General features: G+C 38.7%; 1 protein-coding gene across 4 annotated transcripts in view; it reads left to right on the plus strand.

Moving 5' to 3' along the window:
- ABCB11 (ATP binding cassette subfamily B member 11) overlaps positions 1–17593 on the plus strand; it is a 98985-nt gene that overhangs the window by 60421 nt on the left and 20971 nt on the right. For all 4 annotated transcript variants that reach the window (XM_045842402.1, XM_045842431.1, XM_045842465.1 and 1 more), the window contains 3 exons: positions 11057–11215; positions 16364–16468; positions 16579–16740. In XM_045842402.1, coding sequence (XP_045698358.1) covers positions 11057–11215; positions 16364–16468; positions 16579–16740 — 426 coding nt within the window. The remainder of the gene's footprint in view (positions 1–11056; positions 11216–16363; positions 16469–16578; positions 16741–17593) is intronic.

A 17593-nucleotide genomic window follows, 5' to 3' on the forward strand; every position in this document is an offset into this window, starting at 1 on the left:
GTTTTTAAGATTATCTGAAACTTTTCCCCCAGATTTTTAAATCCATTTCTTAAATTGTAATAACCTTGGCAGAAGTGTTTGATCAACAAGGATATTTGATAAGGCTAGCCTTAACAAGTAACCACAATTTTTTAATTGACAAATAATTGACATACAACATGCTATTACTTTCAGATGTACATCATAGTGATTTGGTATTTACATATCTTACAAAATGACACCCTGCAATAAGTCTAGTTACCATCTGAGGTAATTAATCTATACTATTAATTTTAACATAATTCAAAACAACACAAACATGAAAGAAATAGGAGAAGAATCAACACACATAGCAATATAGAACCTTCTTCATCAGGACGCACGTATCCAAAGTTGTTGAGGGCACTGACTTTCACACAAAGTGACCATCCTCCTCCCTAAAGCCTTTCTTAATCATCACACTTTGTTCTTCAACCCTGATGCTCTCACTTTTGATCCCCCATTACTCTCCACTTGACTCTTTTCATGGCAATTTTATTATTGAACTTTATTTGAGGTCATGTTATCTTATCTCCTTACTAAATGATAAGTTTCATTTTTTAAAAAATACACTTTGTCTATATATTTTTAAAAGATTTTATTTATTTATTTTTAGAGAGAGGGGAAGAAAGGGAGAAAGAGAGAGAGAGAAACATCAGTGTGTGGTTGCCTCTTGTGCATCCCCTCCTGGGGACCTGGCCCACAACCCTGGCATGTGCCCTAGATTGGGAATCAACCAGTGACCCTTTTGTTCAAAGACTGGCACTCAATTCACTGAGCCACGCCAGCCAGTGTCAAATTATAAACTTCTTAAAGTTAGGGACTATATATTATTTGTGTTTGTATCAATTTGGGCACCTCACCGAGTGCCCTGCACCTTGTAGGACATTGGGAGATTTTAAAACTAGTGTAAAAAATTGAATTTCTACAATAAAATAAAGGCTAAAATGCAATATTTATTAAAGGAAATAAGTAAGAGAATATTTTAATTACAAGCACATTTATTACACATAATATAATTTCAAATTGTCTTTAAAGAAGAAGGATTTTTAAGGTTCTCTTTTGGTTTCAGTGCATTAATAGTGAGTAAATAAAGGTCCCACTACCTAATAGACTTGTTTTAAGTAAATTTCATAGGTGAACGCTTTTTCTCGGGAGCAGCAGGGCAAATCACAGTGAGAGAAAACATTTAAGAAGCATGATTGCTTACTGCATTTTACCAGTAAGGACTTGAGTCTTCTTTAAGTTCTATAGTAGAAATTGGTATTTCATTGATGTTCATGATGCTTCGACTAATAACTATGAGGAACATTATGTGAGGTGTTTAATAGAGCTTCAAGGAAGAAAGAACCAAACACAACGCTGAAATTTCAAACATAGCAGCACCAGTCATATTCAATTTGTGCATTTTTATGTTTTTTTTTTCCTTCTGGGCAAACATTTGACAATAAAAGCAAGAGCATTAGGAAGAAGAAAAAATCTGCTTTTGTTGTTGCTGCTGTTGAAACTGGTAGGATGGCCCAGCACAGTTGCAGAGAACAATCAGATTCCCTGGAGTTCAGATTGCTGTGGTGTCCTTATGATGCAGGGAAAACTCTGAAGGGAGTCATTTCAATAAAAGGAAACAAATCAAAAACAGAGCTTCATTTTAGAGATGTAAAAATGTTCCATATAATAGTCTACTTGTTAGCATAGTAAATTAGAATGGAACAATTAAACTCAATTAAATGTTAATCAGTGTGATTTTTAAAAGAGCCACTTTATATTCTATGTCTAGTTAAGGGAGAAAAAAGAAGGAGGCAGAAAATGACAGGAAAGCCAATGTGATTTTGCTAAAGTTTCAAAAGGAAAAGATCTTATGCTCCTATTAATACTACTTGCTTGTATGATAATTATATGAAAGTCTTTTAGATTTAAAAATACCAAGTATGTTTATGAAGGATGCAGTAGAAGTAGGGTTAATAAATTTTAAGTCATAGAATTTCTAACCCCAGTAAATTTTAAACTATTTTAAATATTTGAGTTATTCTAATCTCAAGTAAATTTTACATTATTTTCATAGTTAACTAAATCTGCAAGCTCAAACACTGGCGAAATTCTTCCTTTTTAGAAGCTCTAACCTTACCTTCTGTTAATGGGAAAATGTTCTATCTTATGTTCCAGTGCAAAAGGTTTAATTACGTAAAGAAGTTACTCCACCTTGTGGTCTCTTAGAGTTTTGACTCTGAAAAGTTACAAGAGATGGTTGGATAAGTTTTATGATTAGCTGGGCACAGAGCAGAGACTACAGCCCACTTCTCTTCACCCTCCAAGCTGTACTATTGGCTCCCAGCAGTGGGGTCGGATCTTTGTGATAATGTTCATAAAATTCGGTTTAGGATTAGGGGAAATCGGCGGGCTAGGGTTTTTAGTTTCTGATATCTAGGCATCTCCTTCAGGAAAACTAGAACACAAGGTAGAATACAGAGGTGGGCAAAGGTAGGTTACAATAATAAGAAATAATATAATAATAAATAATAATACAATAATAAACTCTGTGTTTCAAATACTCACAACTATAAATGTATCTCAGCCCATCCCTGTATATATGAAATCAAGTCAACATTGTTGGGAGGAAAAATTTAGCCCTACCACTCTTTATTATATGGGCTTTGTTGAAGAGTTAAATTGACATATGGGGTCTCCATAAGAATATGAAATCCAAAGACAAATAGACAATTGAGGCTTATATGTCTTCCAGAGCTAGGAAAGTAGACAGACATCTGAGACTTCAAACAGCAGGAGAACAATTCACAGGAAGATAGGAAAAGCAAATTTTGCCAGACAGTGCACAGATACAGGGGCACAGGGAGACTTTTGAATAAGCAGGTTTTGCTAAATTGCCCTCAGTCTACCACACCTAGCTCATATTCTCTGCAGTGATTTCTGGTGATAGCTCACTTCCTGGAAAAGGCCCTCTATCTAAATTCTTTTATTTAAAAAATTTCAGTAGTTTATTTTTATTGTATTGTTTCCATTACTATTTATTCCCTCATATGCTCTTCCAACTCCACCTACCCTCTCCCCCCTGTAATCACCACACTGTTGTCCATGCCTGTGAGTTATTTTTACATTTTGCTCAATCCTACCCCCACAATTCCCCCCTGCCCAGAGCTGTCAGCCTGTGCTCTATCTATGAATCTGTCTCTATTTTGCTTTTTAGTTTAGTTTGTTCATTAGATTCCACATATGAGTGAAATCACATGGTATTTGTGTTTCCCTGACTGGCCTAATTTCACTAAGCACGATGTTCTCTGGGTCCATCCATGCTATCACAAAGGGTGAAAGCTTCTTCTTTGTTATGGCTGAGTAGTATTCCATTGGGTAAATGTCCCATAGTTGTTTTATTCACTCATCTACTGATGGACACTTGGGCTGCTAATCATCAGAGAAGTGCAAAATTAAAGCCACAATGAGATATCATTTCATACCTCTCAGAATGGCTACCATCAATAAGTCAACAAACCAGTGCTGGGGAGAATTCGGAGAAAGGGGAACCTTGTTGCATTGTTGGTGGGAATGCAGACTTGTGCAGCCATTGTGAAAAGCAGTATGGAGTTACCTCAAAGAGTTAAAAATGGGGACTTCCACCAAGATGGAGGCATAGGTGGAGGCACCATACCTCCACGCACAACCAAGATTGGAACAACAACAATTTAGAGGCAGAATAACATCCAGAACTGATAGAAAACTTATCTGAATGGAAGTCAGACAGCCAAGAAGTTGAAATAGACCCATTCATCCAGACCGGTAGGAGGGGCAGAGACAGCAGACAGGAGCGGGTCATGGTGAGGAGAGGAGAGAGAGTTGGGCGCATAAGGCATCTGGGGCACACAAGACCACAGCAGGTGGACCCTGAGTACGCAAGTGGCAGCTGGCAGACCCAGTGAGGTGGCGAATGTGGAGCAGGGCAGAGCGTGCAACCCAGGAACCCAGAGAAGGGACTTAGGTCCCACAGAGAATGGAGCAACCGCCATTGTTCCCTCTCGACCCTGCCCCCACATACAACGTCACAATCTAGCGACTGGGGTGCCCAGCCCTGGTGAACACCTAAGGCTCCACTTCTCAATGTAACAGGAGCAACCAGACCAAAAAAAAAAAGAGAGATGGCTCAAACAGAAGAACAAATCAGTGCCCCAGAACTCATCTTTTTAAGCGACCGAGAGATAGCTAACCTATCAGATGGACAGTTCAAAACGCTGGTGATCAGGAAGCTCACAGAATTGGTTGATTTTGGGCACAAATTAGATGAACAAATGCAGGTTATGATTAAAGAAATGAAGGAAAATGCACAGGGAACCAACAGTGATGGGAAGGAAACTGGGACTCAAAACAATAGAGTGGACCAGAAGGAAGAAAGAAACAACCAAACAGGAAGGAATGGAGAAATAAGAATTCAAAAAAACGAGGAGAAGCTTAGGAACCTCCAGGACATCTTTAAATGTTCCAACATCCGAATTATAGGGGTACCAGAAGGAGAAGAGGAAGAGCAACAAGTGGAAAACTTATTTGAACAAATAATAAAGGAGAACTTCCCCATTCTGGCAAAGGAAACAGACTTCCAGGAAGTCCAGGAAGCTCAGAGAGCCCCAAAGAAGTTGGATCCAAGCAGGAACACACCAAGGCACATCATAATTACATTAGCCAAGGTAAAAATGAAGGAGAGAATCCTAGAAGCAGCAAGAAATAAGGGGACAGTAACCTACAAAGGAGTTCCCATCAGACTCTCAGCTGATTTCTCAAAAGAGACCTTACAGGCAAGAAGGGGCTGAAAAGAAGTATTCCAAGTCATGAAAGACAAGGACCTATATTCCAGATTGCTCTGTCCAGCAAAGCTTTCATTTAGAATGGAAGGGCAGATAAAGTGCTTCTCAGATAAGATCAAGTTAAAAGAGTTCATCATCACCCAAGTCCTTATTATATGAAATGTTAAAGGGACTTATCTAAGAAAAGAAGATAAAAAACACGTATAGTGAAAGGACAGCATACTCACAATTATTAACAACCACACCTAAAACAAAAACAAAAACAAACTAAGCAAACAACTAGAACAGGAACAGAACCACAGAAATGGAGATCACATGGAGGGTTAGCAACAGGGGAGTGTGAGGAGGAGAGAGGGAGAAAAGGTACAGAGAATAAGTAGCATAGATTGTAGGTTGAAAATAGATAGGGGGAAGGTAAAAATAATATGAGAAATGTAGAAGCTAAAGAACTTATGACACATGGACATGAATTAAAGGGGGGAATGTGGGTGGGAGAGGGTGTACAGAGTGGAGGGGAGTGAAGAGGGAAATGGGACAACTGTAATAGCATAATTAATAAAATATATTTTTAAAAAAGAGTTAAAAATGGGAACTTCTGGCCAAGGTGTAAGCATAGATAGATACACTTTACCTCCTCCCCTAACTAAAAGAAGAAAACAAAAAATTTAAAAACAAAAAATAACCAGAACTGCTAGAAAATTGAACCATATGGAAGTCTGACAACCAAGGAGTTAAAGAAGAAACATTCATCCAGACAGGTAGGAGGGGTGGAGACAGATAGCCAGGGCAGAGAGGACTTATGGCAAGGCAGTGGCTGGCCAATTAGGTGATCTCACATTTGCATGCAGATGAACTGGGAGGAGCAACTGGGGAGAGAGACAGACCTATGGGAAATAAAGACTCAAAATCTCTGACTGAAAAAACCTGTGAGGGTTGTGGCAGCAGGAGAAACTCCCAGCCTCATGAAAGAATGCATCAGAGAGACCCACAGGGTCCTAGAAGGTATATAAACCCACCCACCCAGGAATCAGCACCAGAAGGGCCCAATTTGCTTGTAGGTGGTGAGGGAAGTGACTGAAAGCCTGCCAAGAGGCAAGCAAGTGGCATTGTTCCCTCTTAGACCCCTCCGCACCCCACACAGCTTCACAACACAACCATGTGGGTTGCCCTGCCCTGGCCAATACCTAAATCTTTGCCCCATAATACAGAACAGGTGCACTGAGACAAAAAAAAATATGTCCCAACTGAAAGAACAGATCAAAGCTCCAAAAATAGAACTAAGCAATGGAGAGATAGCCAACCTATCAGATGCAGAGTTCAAAACACTGGTAATCAGCATGCTCACCGAAATGGCTGAGTATGGTTGCAAAATAGAGGAAAAAGTGAAGGCTATGCAAAGTGAAATAAAGAAAAATATATAGGGAACCAACAGTGACAGGAAGGAAACTGGGACTCAGATCAGTGATTTGGACCTGAAGGAAGAAATAAACATTCAACCAGAACAGAATGAAGAAACAAGAATTCAAAAAACTGATAAGAGGCTTAGAAACCTCCAGGACATCTTTAAACATTCCAACATCCAAATCATAGGGGTACCAGAAGGAGAAGAGGAAGAGCAACAAGTGCAAGAGTTATTTGAACAAATAATGAAGGAAAACTTCCTCATTCTGGCAAAGGAAATAGACTTCCAGGAAGTCCAGGAAACTCAGAAAGTCCCAAACAAGTTGGATCCAAGCAGGAACACACCAAGGCACATCATAATTACATTACCCAAGATTAAAATGAAGGAGAGAATCCTACAAGCAGCAAGAGGAAAGGATACAGTTACCTACAAAGGAGTTCCCATCAGACTCTCAGCTGATTTCTCAAAAGAGACCTTACAGGCAAAAAGGGGCTGGAAAGAAGTATTCCAAGTCATGAAAGGCAAGGACCTGCATCCAAGATTGCTCTATCCATCAAAGCTTTCATTTAGAATGGAAGGGCAGATAAACTGCTTCCCAGAAAAGGTTAAGTTAAAGGAGTTCATCACCACCAAGCCCTTATTATATGAAATGTTAAAGGGACTTATCTAAGAAAAAGACTATCTAACATATGAACAGTAAAATGACAACAAACTTACACTATAAACAATTAAACCTAAAACAAAAAGAAAAAGAAACTAAGCAAACAACTGGAACAGGAACAGAATCACAGAAATGAAGATCACATGGAGAGTTATCAGCAGGGAGCAGAGAGAATGAAGGAAAAGGTACAGAGAATAAGAAGCATATATGGTAGGTAGAAGATAGACAATGGGAGGTTAAGAATAGTACAGGAAATGTAGAAACCAAAGAACTTATATGTACAACCCATGGATATGAACAAAGGTGGGGGAATGTGGGTGGGAGGGGGATGTAGGGTGGATGGGAATAAAGGGGAGAAAAATAATGGGGCAGCTTTAATAGCATAATCAGTAAAATATACTTAAAAATAAAAAATTAAAAATGGCACTGCCTTATGACCCAGCGATTCCACTTCTGGGAATTTATCTGAAGAAACCCAAAACACTAAATCAAAAGAATATATGCATCCCTATGTTCATTGCAGTGTCATTTAAATTCTTTTAAGCAGTTAAGGAGGAGGTAGAAAGTGTTCCTGAATCTTTTGTTTCTTAAAAATAATCAGGCTAAAATAATCCTCATGCCAAAGAGACATATTTCAGGGTTGTGAAATCCTGTTCCCTTAAAGTTTTAAGTATTAGAAACCCATCACTGCATCATAGTTAGCTTATAGGATATGGTTCAGGCATTTGGTTAAAAGGTATGACTCAGACAGGACCCATAAAATTGACTATCAGTATTTATTCATTTGAAGAATATCTGCTTGTCGTAGTTACCATTTATTATCATCAAACCTTAAAGGCATTATCAAGGCAGGAGGCCCTATAAATTGGCACGCAGAAATCACTGTAACGAAGTATAGAGAGAAGGACATAAAAGTTAAGCAGGAAGTTAAATTTTCACCTAACCTATATAAACAGATGGAAGGAAACTGGGAAAAACCCAGTGTCTAGCATTTAACCATCAACATAGTAAGTAAATGATCAGTATTTTTTTTAATAAATGTTTTGCTGCATATATGTACCATGGGCATAAAAGCTTCCTTCACTCTTTCATCTAATAGACATCAATTGTACATCTCTTATGTGCCAGGTATTGTGTTAAAGAAGCAAGGATAAATAAGGGCCACTGTCCTTCTCTATGCACTGGGGCTGCTGGCAGGATACTTCTTTACCTGTGACAAACAGATGAGCCCTGTGCAGCTCAACATTGCTGCAGCAGAGCAGAAACTCTGAAGTGAGGAAACACGTACATTTTTATAACTTGACCTTTCTCTCTGAGTTACTGGTTTGCCGTTAATTTATTCATCTTTCCATTCTTCATCTTAGTTCATCTTTAGCTTTTTTTTTTTTGGATGAGTAAATTTGTCATTAGCTTTACAACATCAGAGAAAAACCTTTCTGTACGTAATGACCTTAATTGTACTTTTTTTTCTTTTATTCTTCTATGCTTTTAGCTCTATCAAATGAAAGTCAATGAAAAGTCAATTATTCGGGGACAGAGTTCTTGGTTTTGCATCATTTAGTCTTTATAACCACATCTTTTGGAGGGTTAGGGAACAGTTTCCTTTAAAGTCAAATGTTTAGTGAATTTGGAGAAAAAAAAACTATCCAAATTAATTAAATTTTGCTTCCTGTTAGTTTATTTGGAATGAGAGCCACTAGGCAAAGTTATTTCATGTTGCTTTTAAATGTCTCAGATATTGTTGTTTAGGGTTAGAGATACCTTCAGGTATCAAAAAGCCAGAGAAATTTCTGTCATGTCAGGCCAATGTGTGGACCACCCAGTGTGAAGGTGGTGCCAGGAAATGTTGGAGTTTAATGTCTGGCTGACACTTTCAAAATGTATAATCATGGAATCCCAGATATTTAGTGCTGGCATGGATCTTAGAGCTTGTAGACAGTACCGCTGAGGGTCTCACAAAACGGGCTATGTCACCAAATTACCTGAGGAGTATTTTTTTTAATCCTTATACAAGAGAATGTTTATTGATTTGAGTGAAAGAGAGAGAGATCAACACTGATGTGAGAAAGAAACATCGATCTATTGCCTCCTATATGCACCCTGACAGGGGGTCAAACCTACAACCTAGGTATGTGCCCTCACCAGGAATCAAACCCATAAATTTCTGGTGCATGGGGAGATGCTCTAACCAGCTGAACCACCTGGCCAGGGCCTGAGAAGTATTTTTTAAATCACAGATTCATACTTAAGCTTACTAAATTAGAATTTCTGGTGACAGGACACAAGAATCTGTATATTTAATCATAGATCCAAGTGACTCTATCATGCATCCAAATCTGGACACCAGTCACTATTGAGAACTGTAGAGGGTCTAGTATTTTCCTCTATTGCAAGTTACCAAGTTAGCCTGACACAATTTCATGGATGCTGGCAGAAAACAGGCCAGTCCCAAGTCAGAGACAAAAGCTTTTGTTAAAGCAATGCTAGTAGCCAGAGTATAGCATTTACACTTTTCATAAATTGATGCAAAAAGGGCTGGGTGATACCAATAAATGAAGGGAGGTACTTTATGGGAGAGGAATCCCAGCTTTGAGGAGCCTCTTAAAACAGGTGTTAAGCACATCTGACCTTTTCTTGGAATGGAGACACCATCTATCTTTCAAGGCTATTTGCTATACAAATAGCCTTGAAAAATTAGTATGAACAAAAGCAGTCAATGCTTCTGTTCACAATATGTGCAGAAACATGAGAAACCCATAGAGAATTGTTGCCTTTGTCCAACTCTCTCATTTTGAGGATCAGGTAACTGAGACCTTAAGAGCTAAAGTGCTTGGTGATATATTCCATTGTTGGCTGTGTGGGGCTCCACCAAGAATTCCATTCTTTCTACGCATATTCCACTCAGCTTTCCTAGACTCCTTTCTTCCTCTCTGGCATTGATTCCTAGATTTACTAAGCTGTCAGAAGTAAAATCATTGAACAGAAGGATTTGCTGCATGAGTGAGTAGTAATGACAAGTGCAAATGTTGAGGGCAGGCCAAGAGAGAGCTTAAAATGAAGTCAGGAACACATCCATCTCTAGCTAAGCTGCCTTCTTCATCCTACTTGGCTTGCAACTCTAATGACACAGACATGATACAGGCTTTTATTTAAACTGAATTGGTTATATGAGCTTTGATTTATAAGCAAAAGAAAAGCATTTGAAATTCCTTGCTGTTGTATGTTCCAGACATTCAGCTACCAAAAGGGTAAATTACTACATGTTAATGAAAGAGAACATGAATAGTTTTATAGTCAATTTCCTATAGATATTTTAGTATATTTGAATAGAGAAATATAAAAATTATTACATATCGATATAAGCCACATAAAATCCTTTCTCAAATAAAGTATGTAATAAATTTAAAAATTATTGAATAAATGGGCCAAAGACAAAGCACTGAGTAATATCTATAGCAAGGAAAAATGATGGTAAAAATGAGGTTTTGAATATAATATTTGCCTTCAAGAAGATAAAAATTTGCTGGCTCTGACACTTTAATGGCAAATAAAGAGATCAGAACAGGGAAATATTGAAATTATTTTCACTCCTTGTGAAGAAAATGTGAAGTTGAGAAATCTAAATAGATTACAATTTACTCTTGGGTACTAATGAACAAAAACCTTACAGAAAACATGTAAATGATAACTGTTGACACCATTTCACGAATTTTAAAAATTATTTGCCTCATTTCAGATACTCTGTCTTGCCTTAGGAACTTTGGCATACCTTGAAAATTACACATGTCCTGAAATTTGTAAATACTACTGTAACACAGTTATTATTTTAAATCAGGGGTTTATTTTTCTTACAAGTCCAACATATCTATTGTTCACTGAGAGTCAACACATATGCTGCTGTGAAGTGAGAGCTGGAAGCCCACTTTCAGGTGAGTCCCCTTCCTGGGCTCCCCTCTGCCCGTGACAGTGTGGTCGCAAGAAATCCAAAGTCATTCCTCACAAAATAACAACTCACTACCTCTTACAGGTCTTTCAGGTCACTCGTAACCAATGACACCACGACTCCTACATCTGTGAATGCCAACAGACCTCCTGCATAAAAAACAGGGTATATGAGAAATTGTCTGTATGTACACTTGGATGATCAATCTAACCCTGTCTCCCCTCAAGGACCTTCCCGTGGAAGAAGAAATTGAACCTGCCCCAGTGAGGAGGATTCTGAAACTCAATGCTCCAGAATGGCCCTACATGCTGGTAGGGTCTGTGGGTGCGGCTGCCAATGGGGCAGTCACACCCCTTTACGCCTTTTTGTTCAGCCAGATTCTTGGGGTAAGCAAACAGCTGGACTCGCTTTATTCTCTCACCTTTTGTTCTTCTCTCAGTGGATATTGTCATTTTTGATAGATTGGCTGTTTAACATATTTAGGGTTTTTTTTTCTCATCTCTAAAACATTAAAAATGCCCCAGTGCCCCATCACACCGAAGGTAAGAAGGCGAAGCTAAGCACTGTCATTGGGGCTGGCAGGACACTCATAGGCCATCGTGTCTGTAAAAACTGCACCATGGCTGCAAATTTAGTGTAGAAAGGGCCAATTTACCTACATGTGAACCAAATCAGAATGCAAACAGGTTTGCTGAATAATACAAAAGGGTTTTAGGGCTATTTTGATCTTGCTGAATTGCTGAGGTACAAAGTTTTACTTACAATAGCAGGTTTTCGTGCATTTTGTGTAAGTCTCTGCTTTCCTGCTGATTGCATCCTTGAGAGAAAATGGGAAAAGGAGAGAGAAGTAAAATAAGGCATGAGAAAAGATTAAATTTATTTGTTTTTCACTTCCTAGAAGTTTTGATATTCTCCATATGACTTCATTGCTATAGTAAAAAAATAACTACAAACATTAATTAGACACTGTCTAAGCACTTTATATACAACAGTTCATTAAATTCTCCTAATAACCATCTGCAGTAGGTATTCGTATTTTTCCCATTTTACAAAGAAGCAAACCAAGGCATAGAGAACTTAGGATAGCAAGTAGGGAATCTAAGACTCAAATTCAGGCAGTGCAACTATAGAGTAAAGTTCTAGTGCAACCTTATCATTGCAAAATTATTTATCAAAATGCTATCAAGTGTTTTGAGTTGAAATTTACACACACATATACATCTTGTGAGGTCAACAGGAAGATCAACCTAGAATGCAGAGAACTTTATTCACTTGTTCAAGGTAACACAGGCATTAGGTGATGGGGCCAGGACTAGAACCCAGCTTTTTGGAAGTCTAAAGGATTTGCCAGAACACCACGCTGTCAGAGCTTAGTTAAGAGTCCCAAGTTTTCATTTCCCACCCCCTCTCTCTTCTCTCTCTCTCCCCTCTCCCCTTCCCTCTCCCCTTCCCTCTCCCCTTCCCTCTCCCCTTCCCTCTCCTTCTCCCCTTCCCTCTCCCCTTCCCTCTCCTTCTCCCCTTCCCTCTCCCCTTCCCTCTCCCTCTCTCAGAACTCCTGACCAGAAATAAATGTTCCCACAGGCAATGAGCTGTACAGAAAGTCCTGGTTAGTCAACAAAATCAAGTCAGCTGGGTAGCCAGGGTCTCTGGCTTCAATTTCCACACTGCCCCCTTGTGGTAAGTGAGGAAATAATGTTCATTTCAGAGAAGAAATTGGAAACACAGGGACATTCAACTTCTGGTAAATGAAATTTCTGGTTATGTAAAACCTTTATGCTGAAAACCTTTTAAATAATTAATTTATATTACTTAATGTCTAGTGAGTACAATATCCTAAAATAATAGAAATATCTTTGTGTTCAATCAACAGATATTTGTTATCTCCCCTAGACACGGTGCTAGGAACTTAGAAATGCAGTGTCAGTCATGGTGTCTTCCTTTAATGGAGTTTCAAGTCTATGAAGAAGACAGGCATTAAACAAAAAAAAATTCATTCATCTATTCACCACTTAACAAACATTTATTGATTACTTATTGTTTACCAGACCCTGTTGCTGGTGTTGGGAATAGAAAGATGAAGGAGAAAATCCCGGCCCCTCCCTGCTCTCATAAATCTGATATTCTAGTAGTGAAAAGCCCTGGAAATGCATCGCACTTGGCAGTGATGTAGATGCAGAAGGCATAGGGGATGGGGTTGCATTGGTAAAGACCCAAGACTGTACCAGAGATTTGCTTTTAAGTAAACCCAGGAGATCAGCATCTTTGCTGATCATCTCTCTCTGTTTCATAAAAGCAGAGTAAGGAATATGCTTGCCCAACTTCACCTTTTATATGAGCTGCTGTGGAGAGAGTCCTGGTTTCCCTGTCAGGAGACCTTTCTTCTGAAACTGGCTCTGTAGGTTGCTTACCAAGTACCGTATTTATTTTGTTATGATGATTTTTATTTTGCTTTTGGTGCAGAATTCAGTTTCTATTAAAATCTAACCAGTGCCCTTCACTGCCGTGATAATTGAACGTCATCTGTCATATGCCCTGGGTTCACATCATGCCACTTCTCTGGGCCTCTGTTTCTTGAACTATAAAGTGAAGAAGCAACAAAGATAATTTCTAAGATAACCTCCAGCTCTAGTGGTCTATGAAATGACCAAGACAGAAACAATTTGATGATTCAGCTATAACCCCTGCCCCCACAGAGCACCCACCGGCTACTGGTGGTGAGAGTATTCTCTGTGATTCTTCTGGTCACAACCAGAAATCCTAACAAACAGCCTGAACAACTGAGCTTTTCACTTAAGGACTGCAGGACCAGGGCAGCAGGGTCTAGTTGGTGAAATCCAGTCTACTCATGGACTATGTTTGCTAAGGGAATGATCCTAACAAACTACTGTTTTTCATCTCTGGTAAAGAAGATTGTTTCTGATTGCTCTTGGAATAATTATCACATATTTGTCAGTAGGTTCATGATGTTTTTATCCCATGAGGTATAATCATGAGTCAGATAATAGTCTGTTTTTAATTGTGCTATTTTCACTCTGACATCTCTAAGAGGCACAATATTCGCTTTGGTGTGTTGAGACCACAGTTCAGAACATGGACTCAGCAAATGACTGGACATTATTAGGAACCTGACTGCTAGTGTAGTGAAGCCTCAGTATATAGAAGGCATAATTTATCTGATACACATTCCCTGGGTCTCTCTCACCTGGAAAATGCTCCCAGTGTTCCAAGCACAGCAATTGGATGGGAAAAAGCCTGAACTGTGGAATCCACCAGCCCTGGCTTTGTATGTAGTTGGCCTTTGCTCTCTATTCTTTGTATTCATTTGGGCAAGTGGCTTCTCCTGGATGTGCCTTAGTTTCCTCATCTGTAATCAGGGACAGGAAAATCAGTCTCACCGAGCTGTTTTAAGAAGCCCAATTTAAGGAAACCTCACTTAAGTTAAATTAGGTTAATTAACACTTTTGATATCTGGTAAATAGCAACAGTTTTTCTCCTTAAACAAACTTACTATTACAAGAATGGCCCTGATGTATGCTCACACTACAACTTGTCTAAGAACAGAGGAACCCACTGAAGGCTAGCCCTTTGGGTTGCAGGTGCAAAGAAAGTAGAAAGAACACACGGGGCAGAATTTTGCAAAAAAACATTATGGATAGATAGATGATAGATGCCCAATCTTGCATTGAACAGTTATGTGGATCTAACATTAAATCCACATAATAAGTTTAGCATTTAACATTAGTTAAATATTCTTTTTTAACACTGAGAAGATGAGTAATACCAAGAGTCGAAGAGCATGCTCAGAAGTTGCACTGAAATCTGAACAACAGGCATTTCCTTACCAATAATGACCACCAGCTACATAAATGTGCACAAAAGACCTGATGTTTTGGGCTTTAGTTTTCCAGCTATAAAATAAGACTTAAACTGGCGAATCTACAGTTCTCTAATCTGCAACTGTAACAGGTGGACTTACGGAGGAACGGAAGCTGTGCCTTCACTGTTTGGGTTTGCAGGGGATTTTTAGAGTGCTTTCAAAAAGCAAACTGAAATATATCTTTAAATTCCTGAAGTTTAACTCCTGTAAAGTGGAAATGTGAGCTGCTTTATCAGGGGAAGAATGACTGTGGTGACTTTAGAGCCCACTTTACCTGTATTAAGGACCAGGAAGGCTCTAGAAATGTTTTGTCCTAGAAACAGTAAATCTCATTAACCTGGAACCTCCCCTCCACTTTAGAATTTGTTATACATTGTTTTCAGAAGATTTATTTGGCATATAGCAGACACTCAATAAATATTTATTGAATGAATTGTTTCCTTTAAGCAATAAATAAGGACTTGTTGTATAGCTCTACAATGTATGCTTCTTTTTTCTGAACTCTCAGTTTCCTCATTCAGTCTGAATTAGAAAGTTTTTTTTTAAAGATTTTACTTATTTATTTTTAGAGAGGGAAAGGAGGGGAGAGAGAGAGAGAGAAACATCCATGTGTGGTTGCTGGGGGCCATGGCCTGCAACCCAGGCATGTACCCTGACTGGGAATCGAAGCTGTGACACTTTGGTTCCCAACCCGCGCTCAATCCACTGAGCTATGCCAGCCAGGGCTTGAATTAGAAAGATTTTGTTATACCTAAAACCCCTGTCATTGTGGGGCAATAGAGTAGTCAGCTATTCTCTCCATTTTCTTATTGCAGCAGCTCGGTCCCCAGTCCACTACTTGAGCATGTCTGTAAATTTAGAAAATAGGTACTTATAAGTATAGTTTACTACTTATTACAGGCTAAGACAAACCACTCACAATTTTCACAGTTTTTGAAGGGAATGTTTTCAGCTTCTGGTGATTTAGAGGCAACAACCTCAGTTTCAGATGTATGGAAACTTTTTTCTTTCCTAAGCCAATTGCCAATTCCAGTTAATGCCTTGATAGCTAGTTGATTTATAATGATGCGTGTGTGTGTGTGTGTGTGTGTGTATTCTATAAAACTAATGAACTAATGACAGGCAATATACCTGACTGGGAACATGTTCCCATGTAAAGGAACATCACCCTTTACTGCATCTATTATGGAAGAAAGACCAAGGTTATAATATTTGAGTTTTGTCCCATATAACATTCTTGGATTCTCAAGTATCTCCCCGCATCCCTCCCTCCCTCCCTCCCTCCCTTCCTCCCTCCCTCCCTCCCTCCCTTCCTTCCTTCCTTCCTTCCTTTTATTTACATTATTACATAAAGGATTTGAGGCATTTCATCACATTTTCCATCTGTATTGAAGAAAAGCCAGCATAATTGCCTATATCAGGGAAAGAAACAAGATGAAAATTCTGCAAATCATAGCCACTGGTTTTCATTATCTAGGGTTCCCTCCCTATGGGGAATTAAAGTACACACATTCCAAGTTAACTTTGCCTTAATTACTAGTATGTTTAAAGTGAAATCATTTTTAACTTTGTTTAAGAGAAATTTCTAAAAGAACTTTGATTTCTTTTGCTATTATTTGTAACAATAAATTTACTTCCTTGCTTACTGCTTGCAAAGACTTTTTCACTTCCTGATAAAGAAGAGCAAAGGTCGGAGATCTACGGTGTGTGCCTGCTTTTTGTGGCAATGGGCTGTGTATCCCTTTGCACTCAATTTCTCCAGGTAAGGAATTTTATTTCTAAATAAGCAATTTAGCTATTATTTCCATCTTTAGCAATTTATTTCCATCTTTTCAGTATTACCATATCACTAAAGACTCTTTTGTGATCTAGGGATATGCTTTTGCTAAATCTGGAGAACTCCTCACAAAAAGGCTACGTAAATTTGGTTTCAGAGCAATCTTAGGGCAAAACATTGGCTGGTTTGATGACCTCAGAAATAGCCCTGGAGCACTGACAACAAGGCTTGCTACAGATGCTTCCCAAGTTCAAGGGGTAAGCTGTGGGTGGGGTGGGGGAGATGAGGGTGTGTACTAGGGCTGGAGTAACTCTAGTAGACTTTCTTTTGAGCTGTCGGAAAATCACCTATGTATTTCCTATGAAATGGGACCTCACAGGATTTGCATTCCCCAGAGCCACCTATTCTCGTATTCCCAATGCTGAGAAACAGTAGCTAAAAAGCACAGGGTCAGCTAGGCAGTGCCCAGAATTGGTGTTATGGTATAAGTGAAAATATGTCAGGGTTTTGGGTTTCCTCAGAGTCTAGCAATAAAGGAGGACTTTCCTGAGACACCTGTCTCTGAACATTCTTAGGCTCCGAGGCTCAGATCTCAGATTCCACGAGACTTGCTAGAGCTCCCCAGAGGGTGGAAGCCAAGAGTGTGGGGGAAAGCCTCTTTACCTAGCTCGACACATCCTTCACTATTTTTTCGCTCTCAAAGTGTAATCATTGGATTATACTGAAAGTATAATCATTTTGAAGGGTTTAATATGCATTATCTTACTGCTTAAAGAAAAGTCTATACCAATTCACTCTCATCATCTGAGTATTCTAGTGTCCAGCTCACCTTACTCTTGAGCTTAGGTTAAATAAATAAACCATAATCTTTTCTATTTTTCTGTCCTTCAGTCTGCAAGGGGCTTTTAAAAGTTATTCACTCTTACTAGAATTTGGAGAGTAGCATCTAATCATCTCACAAAAATTTTACTTATCCTTTAAAAAAGGTTTCTAAGAGTTTTCTAATATTTTTTAAATGAGGTTACTAATGTAGGTCAAATTTATATTAATATTGGTATAAAGTAGAAATTTGTCTTTTTTCCTTCAAGATTAATAGAAATTTAAAAACAT

The sequence above is a fragment of the Phyllostomus hastatus genome, unplaced genomic scaffold, assembly GCF_019186645.2.
Source record: "Phyllostomus hastatus isolate PE091 unplaced genomic scaffold, TTU_PhHast_1.1 phas_contig_1, whole genome shotgun sequence".
Taxonomy (NCBI): Eukaryota; Metazoa; Chordata; class Mammalia; order Chiroptera; family Phyllostomidae; genus Phyllostomus; species Phyllostomus hastatus.